The following is a 20,318-nucleotide window of genomic DNA, read 5'->3' as shown; positions in this document are numbered from 1 at the left end:
CTCTTTTAAAAACTCTATTTGGTGCGTGCCCACGGTGCTGCGTCCCGTCAGACATACCTGTATAGATCTCTCTATTTATATATATATATATAAAAGGTTCTTTAGCAGTTAAATAGATTCCAATACGAACGTCTCCCAGGACAAAGCTGCGTCTCGCCTCTGGGTCACACGCATCTGTGCGGCTGGGGCGTATGTGCCGCGTCACAGCAGTACCATATAAATACGTTGATTTGAACGCAGTTTCCCTGTGGTGGTAAAAACACATTCCTGACAAGTGACAAGCAGAAGAGTCCGGCAGCTGCAGTGCCTCACTCGGCCGGGACCTCGTACTTGAAGATGACGCTGAAGAGCCGGCCGCCCAGCCGCTCGGCCAGCCACGCGTTCTTGATGACGGCCAGCTTGAGGCTCTCGCAGCGCAGGGCTGCGTGGTAGTTGGTGTGGACAGCACGGCCCATGCCCTCGATGACCACCAGATCCGCGCCACGCTCCCGCACCAGGGCGGCCAGCCCCTTATCCAGGCGGCTTTGGGGAGGAAGAGGATGGTGAGACTGGGCAAGCAGACCCCAGACCCCACTTCCCATACAGTGCGGCGACCAACGTGAAGGCTGAAACCCCTACCGCTCAATTCCCTGATGTGGAGGCCTCCAAACCCAGCCTCCGCCTGGTAGCTGCCTCAGCCTGGGGCTTCCTCAGAGCAGCAGCTCACACAGGGCCAGAGCAGCTGCAGCTTGGAAACTCTGCCCTAGATCTCCCGCGAACTCTAGGGATGGATTCCTTGTCATTTTCACGCCCTCCTTGTTGGTGAGAGTGGGGCTGGGGCACAGATGAAGCCAGCACTGGAGAATCCCACCAGGCAGAGCAGACCAGCGGCCCCAGCACTCAGAACCCGCTCATTTACGGGGTTCCTTCCTCCTCTGCAATCAGGAGGACAGACAGCACCACACACAATTGACTAATGACCTCCAGAACCACAGAAGCAGAGCCTGGCATCTATGTGGGACACGGAGGTGACAGACACCGGGCAGCTGCCCAGGTCGCCCTCCGTCTCAGCTGAGTGGCCACAGGGACATTGGCCCCTCTTGCCCCAAGTCCCCAAACCCAGCCCATGTGTAACCACCTCAGACCCTGAATCCATTCACCCTCCCCAGGCCACCTTCGGGGATGGCATATCTGTCCCCTCCTGAGGTCAATCCGGGCCTGGGGTCAGGAGAGGCCGCAGGGGCAGTCCTGAGGTCGGTGTCCCGCATGCACCTGGGTGCAGGTGCACGGCACAGAGTGCACAGAGCCCAGGAGGGAGAGAACAGGTGCAGGGTGCGGGGTTACCTGAGGTCGAGGCACGGGGAGCTGGAGCCCGTCTGCACCAGCAGCAGCCTCTCTTCCCGGAGCGCAGAGCTGCCAGACACAAGGTGGTCAGCGCCCCCGGGAGCTCCCAGTTCAGTGACAATCCCCATGGCCCACTCTGCCCAGCTGGTGCCCCTCCCCATCAAGGCCCCCCCAGCACTGCCCGCCAACACTCACTGCACGACAGGGTCCATGCCCGCAATACGCTCTGCCACGATAAGGGACTCGCTGTGGGTCACGTCGTTCAGGGCGGGGCCTGAGTTGCACGCCAGGATGACCTGCAGGAGGAGGGCCCAGGCTCTTTAGGAACCTGTGCTGGCCCAGCATGGAGCCTGCGTGCACCCTGGCCTTCGAGTGGCTGGGCTGGGTGAGGCTGCTGTGCCCAGCGGGCCTGGCCAGCCACCTGCTGCTGAGGAGCAGGGACCTCGCCTGACCTTGCCACTCTGTGGCCCCTGGGAGGGAGCTGAGCCGAGGGGCAGAGCTGAGTTTAGAGCCTGCCCTCGGGACCTGCCTGTCTCCGATCGGCATGAAGTCACAGCCCCAAAGCCTCCTTGCTGTGAGCACCCTTCCAGGAGCCTGGCGTCAGCCCTGGGCTTCAGCACATGGACCCTCAGCCTGAGCCCAGGGGGGGCTGGGAGCCTCCACCCCAGCAGATGAGGGCTCTGGGCCGCCTCCCCCGTGCTGCTGCCTGCACCTACCTGCTGCGTCCGGAGGAGCCCCGACCACCGCCAGAGGCCCACAGCGGAGCCAACCCCACCGAGAGCAGAGAAGCCCAGGGGAAGGGCCCCACCCACCACCTCAACACTCACCTCTGTCCCTCTAAGGAGTAGCTCCCTGACAAAGGGGAAGACTCCCAAAATGATGTCTATTCCACTGTTATCTGCGAAAATTAAGGCACATTTATGAGGGGGCCCCTGTAAGACAAAACCAGGACGTTCAGTTGGGAACAGGCGCATCCAAGCGAGTCAGTCCGCACCCCTGCTGCCCGTCACGCTGCCCTGCAGGAGCCGAGACTGGGGGCTTCAGGGCCCCAGAGATGCCAGGGATGGGCTGTCCTGCAGGGGCCGAGACCAGGGGCTTCAGGGCCCCAGAGGTGCCGGGACTGGGCTGGGCTGCAGGGGCTGAGACCGGGACTTCAGGACCCCAGAGGCACCGGGACGGGCCAGCCTGCAAGGGCTGAGACTGGGGCTTCAGGACCCCAGAGGCACCAGGGACGGATTGGCCTGCAGGGGCCAGTGCCTGTCTCTTCTGGCAAGGCTTTGTGCCTAGAGCAGGTGACCTAAGAAGCAGTCACGACAGGAGGGCAAGTGTGGGGCAGGGGATGCTGAGACCCTTGGCTCGCAGGACGGTGAGACTCTAACAGGAGGGGAGGGCCACCCGAGGCAGCCCATGCCCACCTCCCTCCAGTGACCACCCCCCCGGGCCCCGCTGTGTCCCCAGCAGCAGAGGTGGGAGGCCCCTCCACATACCTTTAATCTCTGAAGCCACTCGCTGTAGGAATCCACGAGCCAGGGTCTTTCTAAGACAGAGAGAGGGACACACGATTAGCCCGGTGCTCCAGGTCAGGGGTCAGGGAGACGCGTCCTCAGGTGTTTGTCTCTCCAGGGAGCAAGTTCTCCCCGCCCCCGAAGCCCAGCTGACAGAGCCTTGAGCAGGGGAGGTGCCTGGACCCCGACCGCAACTGCATTCGCTGTTGCAGAGAATGTCCAGGCATGGCCCCAGCACAAGGCAAGGCCCCAGGTTACTTGGCCATCCGTACCTTGTAACTTCCTCTTTGCTTCTTCAAACCCAAAGTAGGGGTCGGATTCAAGGACACTGCATGGAGGAGGAGAAAAGAAAATTAAGACAACAGAACAAAAACCTTCAGCCACAGTGCTCAATGTGAAGACCCCAAATCCCTCCCAGGTGGGACAGGGGCAGCTGCTCAACGTGAAGACCCCAAATCACTCCCAGGCAGAACAGATACAGCGTTCTTAACATGCTGCGATCAGCAGAAGGCTCAGGGGGCCACCAAGCAAAGGTCTGAGAGAGCACAGGCTGTTTCTCAAGGTGGACTCGGAGCCACGGGGCCAGGGAAGCCTCTCGGTGACTGGCAGCCGCAGTACGGTCCCTGTGCTTGGCACCCACGCAGGCGGTGTGGGGAGCCCCCAGCCACAAGGCCAATCCCATGGGTCAGGACCCTCCTCCAATGCTCCTGACAGGCTGCGGGAGGGGCCTGTGTCCCAGAGGGGCAGCCATGGTTGGAGGCGGCGTTCTCATCTATGTCTCGAGACACGAGTGGGACCCAGGGAGGGCCGAGAACCCAGGCATTTCCCTCCAGCCCCACATGAAAAAAAGCAGGGACCACGAGAGGTGGTGCGGCCGCCTGGGGAGGCCCAGAGACTGGAAGCAGCTTCTTTGGGAGTGAAGGTAAATGATGGTGGGGGGGTTCATTTTCAAGATTCAGAGCCCCAGGAGACGGCGCCAGGTGCTAGACACCTGCGTGTCCTACAGGCCAGTCTAGGGGACTGCTTTGCAAAGCACCCTTTGATCATCACATCAGAAATGTTTAATTCCTACCACACATAGGAAACATGAATTTGGATTCATGGACAATAGAAAATGCCAGCCCCGATTTTCAAATCCACACCCCTAGGCCTCTGCGGCACCCATGCTTAAGGAACGGGCCTCCTCAGAGCCTGAGGGGACAGACAAGGGCGCTGCGCCCTGCCCAGCCCCTGGCGCTGCTGCCATGTGCACTCCCTGGGCCCCAAAGCCCTGAGCCATCAAGCCACCAAGCGCCACGTGACCCCCGAGGGACCCACTCCACCTCCTTGCACGCAAGCCTGGGGCAGGACAGGGACCCACAGGCTGCAGAGCCTGCTCCGAGCCCGCAGACACCTACTCAGACACGGCTTTGGCCCCCCAGTCGAAGACATTCCCCGCCAGGAGGCCTTTCACCAGCGCCAGCTGCCGTTCCTCCCAGCCCAGCGCGTCCAGGGAGCGCACGACCCCGGGGAAGCACCTCAGCGCCACGCCATTCTCCCGCTGCTTCACCTGTGGAGAGTGCCAGATGCCAGGCCTGAGTGAAGACGTGGCCTCAGCCCACCCCGGACACCTGCCAGGCCCAGCCCGTTCCATACCACGCCCTTCAGGATCGAAGACTCAGGCCCAACTGGGACCCCACCAGGCACAAGCCTATCGGTCCGGGACAGCGGCCAGCGCACAGCTGCACGGGGCTCTGAGGACGAGGCCCAGGACAGCTTCAGCCCCCATGTGACTGAGCAGTGGGTGAAGGGCAGGACAAGAGTGGAGGACACGGCCCCCACAGGTACCCACAGCCCTGGCCTCAAAACCCTCGACACCCAGACTTCCGCTGTCACAAGGCTCGGCGTGTGAGGGGAGGGAGGCATAGGCGCTGGCCCTTCCCAGAAGAGGTGGGAGGAGTCCATGCCTCCGCTGCTGCCCGCTGCCTCCTGGCAGAAAGGGCCAAGGAGGGCTCTGGCCGCCAGACTTGGGGAAGCAAAACGGACGCCCGGAAAGGCCCACCTTGCACGGCCCTGCACGTTGCCGGGATAGGAGGCCTCTGGTCACTGTCCAGCCTCCTAGGAGGGAGCCAGGGTGGTCCAGGGTTCCAGCCCCTCCCCATGAGGGGAAAGCAGTCCCCAACCACAATCGCCCACCCTCACAGAAGCTGGGAGGCCCTTGGCTCCTGCAGGCAGGCAGCCTGTGTCTCTCAGGAACACATCCAAACTGGGGTTCACACCCTTCTTCTCTAGTCACAGCAGTCCCCACCCCTAAGTGGCCCCGGCATCTGTGGGGGTAACACAGCTCCTCAGCAGATGCTGCCAACACAGGCCCTGGCTATTGTGGTGCCAGGGCTGGAGTTGGGGCCGCTACCAAACCTGCATGGCCTCAGACAGGACAGGATGCCCCGAGCCAGCGGGACAGAGACAGGACACGCGGTGCCAGCAGGACGGGGACAGGAGCGAGCGGAAGGCCAGGGCCACTGCACTTACTTTGGAGTAGGGATCTGGGAAGTTGAACTCGTTCAGACAGTGCTCCCTGGTGTCCAGCAGGCTGCGCACGGTCAGGGTCCCATAGGCGCTGGGGACAGACACGGCAGAGGGCGCTGAGCAGGGCAGGCCGAACACCCGCCCGTCTGCCATCCTCGGCTGTGCCACGGACGTCCTCGGGAGCCCGGCAGTGCAAACGCCGCTTGAGGCGGGGTCCAAGGGGGCTGTGCCACCAGGGCCCACACCCACCCCCAGCGAGCTGGGGTCCAAATGCCAACATCACGGCACTTTCTCAGAGGTGCAGGGGCCCTCTGGATGGAAGAGGCAGCCACACACCGGGGTGCTGGGCACTTACAAGGGCTGCTGCCTCAGGGTCTGAAGCTTGTTCCAGTACTTCTGCCGGAACTTCTCCGCCCTCTCGGCTGCATCCACAGAGTCTGGCTGGCTCACCACTGCGCGCTTCACTACCTGCCAGCGACAGAAGGAGGGGGTTAGTCAAGCGCTGGCCCTGCTGCTTGCGAATCCCCACATGTGACAGCAGGGGGCTCGGGGAAGGGTGGGGGTCGGCCGTGGGGGACTGTCTGGGGCAGGGTGGGGGCTGGCCGTTGGGGGCTGCCCAGGGCAGGGTTGGGGCGGCTGTAGGAGGCCTGGTGCAGGGTGGGAGCCGGCTGTCGGGGGCTGTTTGGGGCAGGGTGGGGGCTAGCTATGGGGGGCTTCCTGGGGCAGGGTCAGGGCCTGCTGTGGGGGACTCGGGCAGGGTGGGGGCTGCCTGGGCTGTGGTCAGGGCAGCTTCTACTGGAACAAGAAAGGCTGACGGTGACAGTTCACGGTCACCCGAGGCTTCCCTTTGCCATTCGCCCCTCCCAGTTGCCCCGGGAGGCAGGAGCAGGAGTGACCTTGGTCCCTCACCCCCCAGGAAACCCGAGGCCGAGACCCATGTCCTCAGACTCGAGCCCCCATCCTGTGCCGGGGACGAGGGGCTCTGGGCACTCAGAGCTCACTCCGGGTCCTGGGCAGGGCTGGGACTCCTCCCTCAGGACAAACCCTGGCACGACCAGGCCTCTCCGAGGGCTTCATGAAGAGTGTGTGTTGCTACCGGGGCTCCCTGGCCCCAAGCTGAGCTCCTGAGGGGCGGCATGGCCCAGGGCCTGGCATTTGCTCCACGGGACCAGCCCAGCCTTGGAGAAGGTGGGACGCAGGAGCCCCAAGGTGGCCTCGCCGGGAGCTTGCTGGGGCTGAGCCTCACCCCACCCCCAGAGTCAGGGTCCCACAATGCCTCCCGCACCTCAGTCACACCTCAAAAGAGCAGAGACGTCTCCTAAATTGCTCTCTGAAGGAATGTGCTAGCTAGCAGAACTATCAGCTGCCCTTACAAGCAACGTGCCTCGAAGATGCCGCGTCCTCACTGACCCACCAGGTGGCCAGGAGCGGTATTTTTGCCTGAGAAACCGAAATCGCCCCTCACTCAGACGCAGATCGAGGGGTTTCTGGAAAACACTGGCCTGTCCCCCTTCGCCACCTTGGCTTTGCCCCCGGAGCCTTGGAAGGTTAACCCGGCCGCGGCCTTGGAATCGTCTAGACGGCACCCGGAGCCCTCACCCCGTCCAGGGCCTCCTCAAAGCAGGTGAGCCAGTATTTTCGGGCCAGAGCGTCATCGGTGAGGTCCACCGTGTCGGGCACGTAGGAGGGTGGGTCCAGGAGGAGCGGCAGGTTAACCAGTGGCCTCTCCAGCCGGTCCATTTCCAGCAAGTCAAACTGGAAGACAGGCAGTGGCAGGGTGGAAATGTCACCATGGTTCAGAACGACCTAAGCCACACTCAGAAGCTTCCACTCTCTCTCTAAGAAGGGAGATGTACTGCCTTCTTCCGCCACGTCTCTGGGCCACAGACGAGACCCCCACCGGGCCCCCTCAGCTGCCCGGCGGCCTGAGCCGGATACCTTGACTTACCCCCTGGTTTGACACTGGGGTTGTGTCTGCTCCCACCACACGCCTCCTGCCCCCAGCACCTCCCCGCTGCAGCCACACCTCCCCAATCACCGCTGCAGTCACCCTCCCATCACCCTTCCTCCACCATCCCTATAGTAACTCCCTCCCCCATCACCACCTCCCTGCAGTCACCTCTCCCTGTCACCCCTACAGTTTCACCTCCTCCCGTCACCCCTGCAGTCACGCTGTTCCCACCTCTGGTCCTCCAGGTGGCCGTGTCTGCACACAGAGGTTTGGGGTTCTGTCCTCACTAAGCGCCAGGTAGTGTTCCACCCCGTGCCGGGCAGGGAGCCCCCACGCCCCACATGCACCCTTCTTCCTCCATGGCTGCCGGGCCTCCCAGCACGCTCTGTCCGTGAAGGGCTATGGCAGGGCCAGGCCATTATGCACCCAGGGCACCCCGGGGCCACCTGCACCCAGCACAGGCGCGCTCACGGGCCCTGCTGGCTTTTTCTACCTTATGCCGGGAGGAAGTGAACTGAACTGAGCCGACGCACACATCAGTACTCGGCTCTCTGCACGCTCACCGCAGCAGCCGCTGCTCTGGGACCAGAGGGGCTATGAGGGGAACTGTGTAGCTGGCCGCCTCTTCCCACCCTCCGGCGGCTACCCCACGGGTCACATGCTGGCCCTCTGCCCTTCTCCACTGGGGCACCCCTGCTGGCAACCCCTGGGGCTGGAGAAGCAGCCTCTGGGTGGGCAGGGACCTCCAGAGCAAAGGGGACGCCTTCCAGGTGGGAAGCCCACGCAGGGCAGAAGCTCCACGTGGAAAAAGCCAGTGACTTCCCACAGCCAGTGCAGAAGGCGGCAGGAGCCCCACCTTAACTACCACGGACCACAGCCGGGATCGCCTGGTGCTGCCTTGCCAGGTCGCAGGCTCCTTCTATCCTGACAAACGGGTTCAAATCTTCGCTTTGACTTTTTTGGACAATATAAACTGAAATAAATGACTCCATCTCTCTGCATGTCAGTTTGATCCTCAGTAAGGTGGGGGCCCCTCCTGCCTGGCAGGGCTGTGCCACTGGTGGGGTACCAAATAGGTAACAAGCGCCTCCTGAACGGGGCCCCCGAAGCACTGTGGCCGTCCACGCAGTCACTCCAGGTTACAGTCCAGGACATTTGGCAAATTATGCACACTTGGCAAATCAGAAACTGAGGCTGGAAGACACCAAGCCCCTCTGCCCAACACCAGGGCAAAAGCTGAGAGCCTGGGGCTCTGCCAGGCCCCCAGAGCCTCGCCCCCACTCCCCTGCCTAGTGCGGGCGGTGGGAAAGGCAGACCAGGGCTGCGGCCAGTGTGGTGTGTCTGTGTGGGGCCGTGGCCTGGTGTGAACTGCAGGACCCACACAAAAGGGAGGCGCCCTCCTGAGAAGCCAGAACTCAACAAGTCGCGGTCTTGAAAATACTGACACTGAACCCCATGTCTACAAATGACAAGCAGCTTCCCGCCAACAATGCCAGCGGCCTGTCCTGAGGGGTCCGACTAGCTTTGTGCGTGACCTCAGGTTAACTGCTCACAGCTACAGAAGGAATGAGCCCCGCGGGGGGGCACGGCCGAGGACCCTGACAGCCTGTGACACGGGGCGGTTCCTGCCACGTGGGGCTGTGCTGGGGGCATCCCGTGTGGCTGACGCAGGTCCTGGCAGGGGACCCTTCCGGAGCAGCTCCGACTCGGCAGACATGGGGTGCGTCTCCTAGCCCGCCAGTGCCACCCAGCTCAGGCCAGGGCAAACCCACTGGGGATCCAAGGAATGAGCCGGGACACCCCGAGGAGAGCAGACTGTAACCGACAGACCATCAGCCACAGTGTGCGGCAGAGTGTGCGGCAGAGCACGCAGTCCTAGGCAGGGCCCTGGGTGGCTCCTGAGGTTTCGGGTTTCAACTCCAAAGTGGATGGGCCTTCTGGCGTGGGGAGAGGCCCCCGTCACCCCTGAACTTTAGCAATCTCTCTGCAAACAAGAAGGCCGGATCACACAGACTCCGCAATTCCTGCTGAATGTTTCCAAAATACGAAAGCACCCAATGAGGGAGATGGGAAAGCAAGCCACAGTGTCCTTCTCTTGCCCCTAGTTATACCCCAGGTCCATGGGAGGATTCGCCATGGGCAGAGGCGCCTTTCAGCCGGGACAGCCACGAGAGGCTTCGCTCAGGGACAGGGGAGGTGAGTGCGGCACAGGCTGCTCCCCTGGGGCCCGGGGCGGCCAGAGCCCACTACTCACGGTGCCACTCCGCGCCCGCTGCGCCGGGCCGAGCTCGGGTGATGCACTCATCAGCCCGGAGCTGCCTGCATAGTTCTCTCCCCAGCTGTACTGGTTAGGATCTGGAAAGCAAGAAGCCAGGTCACTTGTGTTAACCTTGCCCTTGATTCAAAAGCAGGAGAGAGGAGGAGGAAAGGGTATAAAATCGCTTATTAACTAACTTGTTAAAATGTTAGACATGCCTGCTGCTGTCACTTTCTGAGGACTCACGCTCCCCACCCCACCTCCACCCTGGGCCGCCCTGGCCTGGAGCACAGGCCCAGGCTACAGCTGAGGCCCCATGCTGCTCAGGGGCGCCAGCACCGCGACTCACTGTCCTGCTCCGCTCCTTTCAGGAACGCTCCGATGGCTCCCAGGTAGCCTTCGTGCCTCAGAAACAGCGCCTGCACTTCCCCCTGCCGTGGCCAAAGCACACGTGCTGCTGTTGGCCCCACACAACACCCGGTGCCTCCGCAAACCAGCTCAACATGCGCGGGCCTCGCACCGCGCGGCCCAAACCCTCGAAGAGGCGCCACGGCACCCACGGCAGACTTGCCAGTGGAATCGCGCCTGGCGCCAGAGGGCGGGCTGCTGTTTGAAGAAAGCTAAGGGTGGGATAGCTTCTCCCATGCAGCGAGTCCCTGGCCCACAAGTCTCTGTGTCAGGCATGTGGGTGGCGTGCCTCTACAGGGGCAGAGGCACCCTGACCCCAGCGCAGATCAGCAGGCCTGCCTGGAGCTCTCTAGAATGCTCATCACTGGTGATGTACTCAGACTCAGGTGGCCACGGTGCCACAAAATGTAGGCTGCCCAGAATCAGTCAGAAGGGAGGGGTGCTGGGCTTCTTGGCCCCCACCCTCCAGGCCTCCCTGGGGGTGCTGTGGTGTCTAACCAGCACGACTGATTGTGAAGATCCTGGGGGTCCACGTTAGAGGCTGGGGAGGGCGGCGCATCCATTACCTTGGAGAAGAAGTTGATGCTATAGGTGATGGTGCGCATGGTCACGGGGTGGCCCCGGATAAAGAAGCCTCCAAAGTACACGCGGTCCAGGCTGTGCAGCCGCGCGTGGAGGCAGGCCAGCTGCCCAATGTCGTTGCTGATCATGTGCAGCAGGCTCTTCGCCATGTCTTCTTTGGAGAACTCTGAGGAAGGGAAGGAAAAGGCACACTCATCTCCAAGTACAGCAAGTGCACGACGTGAGAGCGAGCAGGAGGGGAGGGGGAGAGAGAGCTGAGTGGGAGGGGAGGGGGAGAGACAGCTGAGTGGGGGAACTGGAGCCCAAGCGCGGGAGGGGAGGGGGAGAGAGCTGAGTGGGAGGGGAGGGGGAGAGAGAGCTGAGTGGGAGGAAAGGGGGAGAGAGAGCTGAGTGGGAGGAGAGGGGGAGAGAGAGCTGAGTGGGGGAACTGGAGCCCAAGTGCGGGAGGCTGCGTGTGATGTGTGAATCATTCCTGGACAGATTAGGCTTTGTTTTCAAGGAGGAAAAAACCCAAACCGCTTTTCCTAACTCAGGAAACTGTTTTTTTTTCCACAACCAAGACCGTGGCGTTTATCTGCCGACGTTCTGAGCAGTGGGCCTGAGCTGCAGCGACTCGGCAGGAAGAGGTTACAGGGCTGACACCCAAGACCCCGACTCTCCAGGGAGCGGTTGTGGGAAAGCAATGGTGGGGGAAGCTCCTGTCCGCGAGACCCCAAGTGTCCCCACCATCCTGCTCTCTGGCGGCAGAGGCCGGGGTGGGCACCTTGGTCGGCGGTGGCCGACTTCCCGAAGCTGCTGGCGATGAGGTTCCCGCTCAGCCCGAGCGTCTGGTGGGCGCCGCCGTAGACGTCCCGCACCAGCATGTCCACATTGCTGTGCTGGCCCCTCGAGGCCAGGTGCAGGAGCTCGTCAAACTTCTGCGGGACACGGCGAGGGGGCGGGTGAGGCGCCAGGAGCTGCTGGAATCCCCACGACCCCAGAAACCAAGCCCATGGCAGGAGGCACGCGCGGGCAGGGGGTAAATGGGCCGTCATCGCGTGCGACCAAAGGCAGGAGGCGGCAAGTGGGACCCTCGGGCCACCCAGCCAGGATAGAAGCTCTGGGTGCTGAGACACCCATCCCTCAGGGCGCAAAGAGTGAAGCCGCAGAGGCCAGAGACCCACTGACGCCAGTCAGGAGGGAGGCCTGGAAGCAGCTTTTGCACCGCCCAGCCGCAGGCCTTCGGGGGAAGGAGGCGGACATCTCCGCAGACCCTGGAGGGTCTCTGGCAGCTGCCGCATACCTTCGTTTTGGTGAGCAGAGCGCCGAGCCCCCAGAAGGTGCCGCCTCCAATGGAGCTGCCGCCGACCCACTCGAACCTGTCCTCCGTCTCCACCTGCAACAGAGCCAGGGCAGGTGCGCCCTCAGTGGGCCCTCAGCCACACAGGCTCCCCCGCCCCCCGCCCCATGTGCTGCGCTGGGGTGAGCCCCGCCCCCACCCCGGAACCGCCAGTGGGAGGACTCTCACGGCCAAGCCTGGGGGCGCTGATGCCCCTCCCACAGTGGCTCTGAGCTCACAGCCTCGCCCCCCATCCTCCCGCCCACTGGGCCCCATCCATGTGCCCAGCCCTGGCTCCTGCACACAGCGAGGGCTTAACAAACTATGGCTAAACCATCCACTCATTCATTCATGAAGCCGGGTCTTACCTTCACGATGGAGACTCCAGAGCCGATATTGACAAGAAGATAGGGGAAAATGTGGGGGTGGTTGGTCTGGAACCGGAACTCAGGGTCGGAATCCTTCTGGTACACGAAGGCCTCATGGGGGATGTTCTTGAGCACGAAGTTGCACCCCTTAATCAGGCACGTCATCACGTCCTCCTTGTCGACTCTGAAAAGGAAGCGCCAACCCCTTAAAGAGTCTGGGCCACAGACAGGTGCAACCATGCAAGCCTGCCTGGTCCGAAGGGGCAGCCATGCCCCATGCATGATCTGACACAAGAGCGCCAGGTACGCGGCTCTGGGACACCCAGGGACTCGGGGGCAGACACATGTTCCTTTCTCACCCTTGAGATCCCCACTCACTTCAGCCGCAGCTTCTCTTCGATGAGGTCCTTGAACTTGTAGGCCCCGCCCCCGGTCGCCTGGATGACCTTGGTCTCTGTGTTGACGAGATGGTCTTTGATGAAGTCCAGGCAGGCTTCGATGTAGGTATTCTCAAACTTAATGAAGTGCAGTCGAGCAGTGATCTCTTCTTGAACTGAAATCTCATAGGGCGGCTCATGTTCACGTTCTGTGTCCTGGAAAACAGAGTAGGGGAGGCCGCATGTGTGTGGGTCACCGCTCCGGGCTGGGCTGTGCACACCCTGCCCTAGCGGAGCTGGCTGTTCGCGCCAGCCTTCAACCAGGCGGGGCTCTAAGGCAGAATCCTGGGCAAGAGGGAGGAACCCAGGACCGTGGCGACCTCAGGGCCACCCAGCAGGAGCGGAAGCCTCCCCGGGGGGAGCACAGGCGGGTGCAGGTTCCTACAAAGGGTCTTGAAGGGACACGGCGGAAGGCAGGGGAGGCTGTCCCTGCTAGAAACTCCCAGGACACTGAAGTCGAGGTCTGCAGCAGCAGAGGGATGACTGCGAGACAAGTGCCAGGTCCAAGACGACAGAGAAGCGGCTGCCCTGCCCCGGGTGGCCACAGTGCAGGCTCACCTTTCCGGAGTGGTCGAAAGACCGCACCTTGGCGACTTTGTGCTGTACCGTTGAATAGTAGGCCAGCTTGGTTAACGACCCGCCTGCAAAGGAGACACAAACCGGGCAGGATTCAGGACCAGGACACAGCGGGCCTGGGGGTCCATGCCCCACACTCTCTGGGTGTCCTGGAGACTAAAGGCTCTGTAGATGAGGGGTTTGGGGCTACTGGAACTTAAAAACCCCGTGGGCACAAAAGAGAGGACGGGAAAACAAACAATCAAATCTACACTTTTCTTTCTCAAATTCTGCTCCTCCTCAGCTCCCTGGCCAAACTGAGCTCAAGAGGTCCCGCTTCCCCTTGGCACCAAGTCCTGCAGAGGAAAGGGAGAGCTGTCTTGCTTTGGGTAACCTTGGTTATCCTCACTGCTTTAAGAAAATTCAGTTTCAAGTGATCTTGCTAATGACCCAAAGCGATAAGATGACAAATCCAGGCTGTTTTCGTTTTAAGAAGTACAGCCTCGACCGTCCCTGCTTACAAAGGAGGCTCTCCTCACAGCCCAGGGCGGTAACGGGGCCTGAGCAGCTCCCCTACCCTGGAGAGGCAAACGGTGCCGCTGGCTACTCTTGAGAGGCTCCAGGCAGAAAATGCAGCCCCAGCCCCAAAAGTAGCCAGAAGTCAGAGGCCAACCAAAGTCCGTTTCCCCACAGGCCAAAGTCTCTCTGATGCTCTCGAGAAGCCCTGTGGCTTCCAGGATGCCGCCTGTGATCAAAGGTTGAATAAATATCAGGAAATGGAAGGGGCTCTATGCACCTGAACCAGATTTCAGGGAAAAGTGAAAAGATTCTTGAAGAAGGCCTTTTCAAGGACAAATTCTTCTAAGTTAAAAAAAAAAAACAGACATTGTTGAGGCTAGAGTTGTATTCATAGATTTGAAACTCCATGAATGACAAATAGAAAAAGAAACAAAATATGACTTTGAGTGCATTGCACGGTGCTACAGTGACTTAACGGAGGGCACCGTGTGGTGCTATAGTGACTTAACGGAGGGCACCGTGTGGTGCTATAGTGACTTAACGGAGGGCACCGTGTGGTGCTATAGTGACTTAACGGAGGGCACCGTGTGGTGCTATAGTGACTTAACGGAGGGCACCGTGTGGTGCTATAGTGACTTAACGGAGGGCACCGTGTGGTGCTATAGTGACTTAACGGAGGGCACCGTGTGGTGCTATAGTGACTTAACGGAGGGCACCGTGTGGTGCTATAGTGACTTAACGGAGGGCACTGGATGGTGCTATAGTGACTTAACGGAGGGCACTGTGTGAGCTATAGTGACTTAACGGAGGGCACTGTGTGAGCTACAGTGACTTAACGGAGGGCACTGTGTGTGCTATAGTGACTTAACGGAGGGCACCGTATGGTGCTATAGTGACTTAACGGAGGGCACCGTATGGTGCTATAGTGACTCAACGGAGGGCACCGTATGGTGCTATAGTGACTTAACACAGTGCATTTCTTACAGGGCCTGACGAAAAGAGGCAAAAATCCCACATCATGAGAGTAATGAGGCTAAAGTTATTTTCAAATTATTGTTTTTTGACAAAATACTATAAGGATGTCTGAGAACAAACACTCAGGTCAGCAAAAAGATTTGGAAACACCAAGCAAACAGCCAATGCTGTTCATGTAGCAAAACCCACCGTGTCCAGGCCCCACAACAGCCATCCCAGGGCACCTCCTGCCTGGTGGTGAGGGCAGGCTCCCCGACGGCCGGCGTAGTCTGGTGGACGCGTCACAGGCTCAATCTGATCCCCTAGCCTGTGGCTTTAAGCCTCCTTATCCCCTCCCCTGCCCCCAGTGCTGGCCGGGCCCGGAGAGTCTCACTAACATGCACCATGCTGCCGACTCACCTCAGTAAATAAATCGTTTTCTTAAACGACAGATGATGCAAGAGGCTGAAGATCTATTTTAAGGGACTCATCAAAAGTCACTATAAACAAACTCTCAGGGCACAGAAATCCAGTTTCAGGACCTGGGTTCTTTGTGTTAAATACACGCCCAAACAGGATGTACTGGGGTTGGGACAGAGGTGGGGGTGGGTTGGTTTCTGCAAGATACGCATCCTCCCTCCCCGAGACCCCTGCACGGAGAAGCCCAGCAAGGCCAGTGTTCCGTCTTCCTACTCCCCACACCCAGGGGGGACAAAACGGGACCTGAGGCGCGAGGGGCACGCACAGCAGGGAGATCTGTTAGAGCAGAGGGAACCGCCTGCGGGCGGGGACTCTTCCAGGCTGAGCTCAGGGACCCCTCGGAATCACAGCAAACCGCGCCTGGCAAGGCAGTGACAGGAGTGCCCCCTGGCGGCTCTCCAGGCTGCCTGCGCTCGGCCCTGAGGCCAACGGCTGGTGGGGGAAGGGGGCTTCCCAGAGGTTTGGTCACCTGTGTTCTTCACACCTGAGCCATGGCCTTCTAGTTCTCCCTGTCCCACAGGCCCCATCCCCTCTGCCATTCTCTCTGGTCCTGTGTTTCCTCTTTGGGCACCAATGGAGGGCAGGACAGCCCAGCAGACACCACCGCCCCGTGGCCCCTTCCTGTCTCACGTGCCTCTGAGGAACCCTCCCCACGGCCCGCAGAAACCTAAAATCAGATCGAAGCTGCAGTATGTTTTGAGAAATACAACGTCCCTGCTGCTTTCAAAGAGGTGAATCTGCTCAGCAGACATGAGCGTCCCATCGAGAGGAAAACAGCTTGCCAGAACACAGGGCAGGTGAGCTTTCCTAGATCCAGAGACACAGGCAAGGGAAGAGGAAATGGCAGAAGCCTGCTTTGAAACAATACTGTTGACAAGCACTTTGGCTTTGAGGGTTCCTGGGTTGAAGACACCCCACCCTGAGCGTGGCCTCCCAGCAGCTCGGTCAGGAGTAACAAACAAAAGGTCTCTCAGTATCAGTCAACAGGTCCTCTTAAGAACCAGAGACACAGGACCCAGATGCAGGGAGAAACTTTGAAGAGGGGAAATAAATACCAGCACTAAACAGACCTCTTAGAGTATCCTTCTACCAAGAAACCCCCTGGGCTCAGCCTGGAGAACAGGCTGGTACTCCAGGGCCCTCCAGGGCTGCGACAGCCCTTCCTGGACAGCCCCAGCTCTGCGGCTTCACTGGCCTCTCGGGGCCACACAGAACATCCACGGTGAGCCCTGTTCTCCTGGCCACTCCCCAAGTGACTTATGCAGGTCAACTGCAATTGCATTTCAGAAACATTTAGTCCCGACTTGTTTCCAGTAACAGAATCCCCCAGTGTAAGGGCAGCAGAACCTTGCAGAGCACACGCTCTACCGGGCCTGAAGGTCTCAGAAGGCTGGGAAGCATGGCTGGGGAGCCTCTGGTGAGGCCTGCGGTAGACAATCCCCTAGGCTAGGGCTGCAAGCTCAGCACCTGCAGCCCAATAACCAGTTAGTCCCAAGTCCTATCAGCGGTCCCTAAAGATGCTACTCACACGTTCTCATACCTGGCACCAGGCCACAACCCCTAAGAAGCATTGCCTCTCATAAGCTCACTGAAAGGTGGGAGCCAGGACCTATAGCTACTTCCATTCTCATCGCCCCCCACTTCCCTAGAGGACACCCTTCCCTGGCTGGACATCTCAGAGAGATGATGACACCAACAACCCCGAGGACACCACAGCAGCAAACATGTCAGATGCACCAGGAGCACACAGCTCAGAGGGAATGGCCTGGGTCTCTCTGAGTCCCAGCTTTTCCAGGGAGGTGGGAAGCAGTCAGCGGCAGGCCCATTCATCCCAGTATTTACTGGGCGGCAAAGACAGGTTGGGCATCCTTTTGGGGGGCTGGGGCTACAAGACACACCGCTGCTCTTGTGGGATTCACACACAAGCAGACTCAGCCTACAGCCGAGATGAGTGCTAAGAGGGAGAGGTATGCGAAGCCGCAGCGGCTATTCAAGGGGGGTTTCTCCAGGTGAAGCTGCCCCCAGAAAGCCCTCATGCCTGAAACATGGGCAGAGTAGGAGAGCAGGGAGTGGCTGGTTCAAATCCTGGTTCTGCCACTTTCTAACCCGATGACCCTGGGCAAATTAGTTCACCTTTCTGGGGCTTGGTATCCTCATCTGCGAAAAGGGAGTAATTCGCGTTCCTCCTCTAGAGGTGGCTGGGAGGTGTCCGGGAGTCAGGAGCGTGGGAAAAAGGTCTAGAACAGAGCCTGGCCCGCCGTCATTACTGAGAGCACAGCCATCAGGCAGGAGGGTCTGCAGCGGACCCTGGAGAGGCCAGGGCAGAAGTGCAGGCCGCCTTAAAGGCCACGGAAGGCACGGGTGGCTTTTAAACCAGAGGCACGAGTTCCCAGGTCCCACGTCCACGGCCGCCTGAACTCACGCCCGGCGTCCACTCTCCAGAGAGCGGGGCCTGTGAACGGACTGTCCGGCCCGCGGGACACGGCCCGCGGGACAGCTGGCCACGCCGCGGGAACGCGCGGCCTTTTCGGGGCCACTCTGCCAAGGGCTTCCCGCCGAACTCGTCCTCGTCTCGACCGGAACTAAGGACCCCAAATCTCAGGCCAGCCACCAGCCAAGCGGCGGAGCCGGGGCGCCCAGATGCCGATGTGGCCGAAGACATAAAATTCCGCCGACCCTCCCACCTCGCGGCGGGTAACGCTGGACCCCGGCCCCCAGCCACCCATGACGGCCGCGCGAACTACCAGGCCCGGCAGGCCCCGCTTTGGTCCCTGCGGCGCCTGCCGGTAGCTGTAGTCCGGCCGTCGCCCCGAGCCCGCGCATCAGCGCCCCTGCGGACTACAAGGCCCGTGAGGCTGTGCGCGGGCCCGCGGACTACAAGGCCCGTGAGGCTGTGCGCGAGGCCCGCGCCCTCGCCCTTCGTCCTTCTCACCGCCCCCGCTCGCCGGCCCACCGCCGGCGCCCCGCCCGCCCCCGCAGCCCGCGCCCGGCGCCCGGCCTGCGGCTACCTATGTCGATGGCGAAGCGCTTGGCGTTCTCCAGGTTGCGGAAGATCTCGTCGGGGGGCAGCGTGATGCTCTTGTCCAGACTGTCCCCGCTGCTCCCGCTGCCGCTCGCTCCACACTCCGCCATTTTGAAAGTGCCCGGCCAGCTCATCAGCCATGGAGATATATGCGCATATATTTGACTGCCAAACGCCCCCTCGCATAGATTATGTTAATGAGGCGCCGGCCCCGCCCCTCCCCCCCCCCCCCCCCCCCCCGGCCTCTGAGGTCTCGGCCGCTACAGGGCGAGCTAGGGCCAGTGCTGGGCAGGGGTCCGAGAGGCCCGAGGCTGCGGGCGGGCGGGCGGTTATCCTCCAGAGATCGCGCATCAGCACAGAACATCTGGACTGATGTTCTTTTACCGCGCTGTCCACAGGCTTAACTCAAGTGCTCTGAGCCCTGCTGAGGGAGGCCGCAGAGGCCGCCCACCTGCTTCTAAGGGGGCACGTGGGTCTGCAGACTGTCAGAGAGCCCTGCCCTTCAGCGAGTGCCTGCTGTAAGCTTGGCCCTACACGCCAGGGCGAATGTGATGCGGTCTTTGCTAGGGTGACTCAATCCTGGCTTCCCAGGGGCGTGGGACTTTCAATGTTAAAAGTCCCGTGCAAACCAGAGGAGTGGGGAACCCTGCCCCACCTGGGAGGAGCCCCAGCCTGGCATGCACCTGCGGGTAGGGAAGATGTGTGCTGTAATGGCGATCCGTGGAAAGTGCTGTGGTCGGGGGAAGCCAGGCAGGCTGCCTGCGGGCAAGACAGGTGCCTGGGAGGCTGCAGGAACAAGCCTTGGAAGCAGCTGGAGCCAGGACAGGGGTATAGGTGGGGCAGGCCAGGGTTCCAGGGTGAGTGGCTGGGAAGCCCTGCTGGCATGAAGAGATGCGTCTTCTCCAGAGGCTCTGGGCGCCTTGGGAAAAAGCCCAGTGTTGGAGGCAGACAGATCAGCCCCTCCCGGGTAACCCGGGGTCATTACTGCATGTCTCTGGCCCTCAGCCTCTGTCTGCACGTGGAGAATGCCACCAGCTGCCTGGCAGGGCTCCTGGGAGCACAGGCCTATGGGGCGGCACAAACTCCAGGGATAATGCATCTGTGTGCGCAGGGCAAGCCTTCAGGGAGGAGGCATCCTTGCCTGTGTCTTCCAAGGGGGTGGGTGTGTGGCTCTGGAGGGGGAGCCTGCCCCAGGGAGGCCTGGGTGGAAGAGTGGAGCACACCCCAGGCGGCTTAGACCTCTGGCAGCTCAGATCCCTGGCAGCATGGTGTGCCATGGGCCAGCCTGGCAGGAGGTGCCCTCCATGAGGGGCGCCCACCTGTGTGCCCACTGAACATGCGGGAAACATGCAGGCGAATGGGGGCCTTCCCTGTCCTCTGCCCACCATACCCCGGGGCTCGGTAGGGACCACTGGCAGGCACTGGGTTGGTCTGGTGGGGGGACCCTGTCTAGACTGCCTGTGGAGTAGCCAGAAAGGGGCTGAAGGCTGAGCGGAGTGAGAGGGGCTGAGCAGGAAGGAGCAGGCAGGGCAGGCCCACACGCGGGGCTGCCATTCAGCAGGGGTGGGAATGCGGCCCACTCCGGCCCAATCCTTGCTGGATGGATTTTGCCCCTTGGGAGCTGGTCCCTGGGAGCCATAGGCCTCAGTGCTTGCAGACTCAGCCAACACCCTGTGGCCTGCCTAAAAATAAATGCCCTTTCTGAGGCAAGGGATGGCCCCGCGCAGGCTCCTGCCAGGACTGCCAGATCCTGCCTTGGCACGGTGGCCAGCGGGCAGGTGTCCCCGGAGCCCATGCCAGGACTGGCGCTGCAGGCCGTGGGAGTGTGCAGCAGCAACTCGGGGCAGATGTTTTCTCCTGTTTGGCCCATGGCCAAGCCCCTTTGGCTGTAGCAACAGATCTACTGCGGGCTGTGGCCCTGGGTCGCCTCTCAGTGGACACAGCCTAAGGTTCTGTGCTGTCACCTTGCCCCACCCCTACCTTCCGGAAGCTAGTGAAAGCCCTGGGTGGGGGGAGACCCAGGGCTCCGACCATGTCCACCCCTCCAGCCCACCTCCCCCTGCCCCTGCCCCTCACCTGCTTTCTCTCCATCCCTCCCTCTCCCTGTTCTTCCGGAGCAAGGACCCACCCT

At 61.2% G+C, this 20,318-nt stretch overlaps 1 protein-coding gene across 6 annotated transcripts; it reads right to left on the bottom strand.

The window, feature by feature from the left end:
* On the bottom strand, positions 1–18,646 carry PANK4 (pantothenate kinase 4 (inactive)). 6 transcript variants are annotated; one of them, XR_010155264.1, is made up of 20 exons: positions 18,174–18,330; positions 13,216–13,298; positions 12,599–12,813; positions 12,221–12,404; positions 11,817–11,909; positions 11,298–11,451; positions 10,519–10,700; positions 9,894–9,975; positions 9,542–9,642; positions 6,936–7,091; positions 5,692–5,804; positions 5,340–5,427; positions 4,226–4,377; positions 3,101–3,156; positions 2,811–2,860; positions 2,151–2,255; positions 1,519–1,619; positions 1,324–1,392; positions 619–914; positions 1–522 (listed from the first exon to the last, which is right to left on the bottom strand). XR_010155264.1 is itself a non-coding variant. In XM_524846.7 (19 exons), the coding sequence occupies exons 1-19, from the start codon at positions 18,319–18,321 to the stop codon at positions 309–311; spliced, it is 2,346 nt and encodes a 781-aa protein (XP_524846.4). In that variant the 5' UTR covers positions 18,322–18,646; the 3' UTR covers positions 1–308. The 6 variants fall into 6 exon arrangements, 4 of the variants coding, with proteins under 4 accessions (XP_524846.4, XP_054517978.1, XP_009445038.2 ...); XR_010155265.1 differs by lacking the exon at positions 6,936–7,091 and having other exon boundaries at positions 18,174–18,636; XM_524846.7 differs by lacking the exon at positions 619–914 and having other exon boundaries at positions 18,174–18,646.
* Between the last annotated feature and the right edge of the window lie 1,672 nt (positions 18,647–20,318).

Source organism: Pan troglodytes, chromosome 1 (genome assembly GCF_028858775.2).
Source record: "Pan troglodytes isolate AG18354 chromosome 1, NHGRI_mPanTro3-v2.0_pri, whole genome shotgun sequence".
NCBI classification, from domain to species: domain Eukaryota; kingdom Metazoa; phylum Chordata; class Mammalia; order Primates; family Hominidae; genus Pan; species Pan troglodytes.
This window is presented reverse-complemented; position numbering and strand designations above follow the sequence as displayed.

Excerpts from the sequence above, each read along its gene's own strand:
- PANK4 (XM_524846.7), bottom strand. The coding sequence starts at position 18,321 with ATGAGCTGGCCGGGCACTTTCAAAATGGCGGAGTGTGGAGCGAGCGGC. Across the intron at positions 12,405-12,598 it reads GAAGAGAAGCTGCGGCTGAA|AGTCGACAAGGAGGACGTGA; the intron begins GTGAGTGGGGAT and ends CTTCCTTTTCAG. Across the intron at positions 11,452-11,816 it reads CTCTGCTCACCAAAACGAAG|AAGTTTGACGAGCTCCTGCA; the intron begins GTATGCGGCAGC and ends CGTGTCCCGCAG.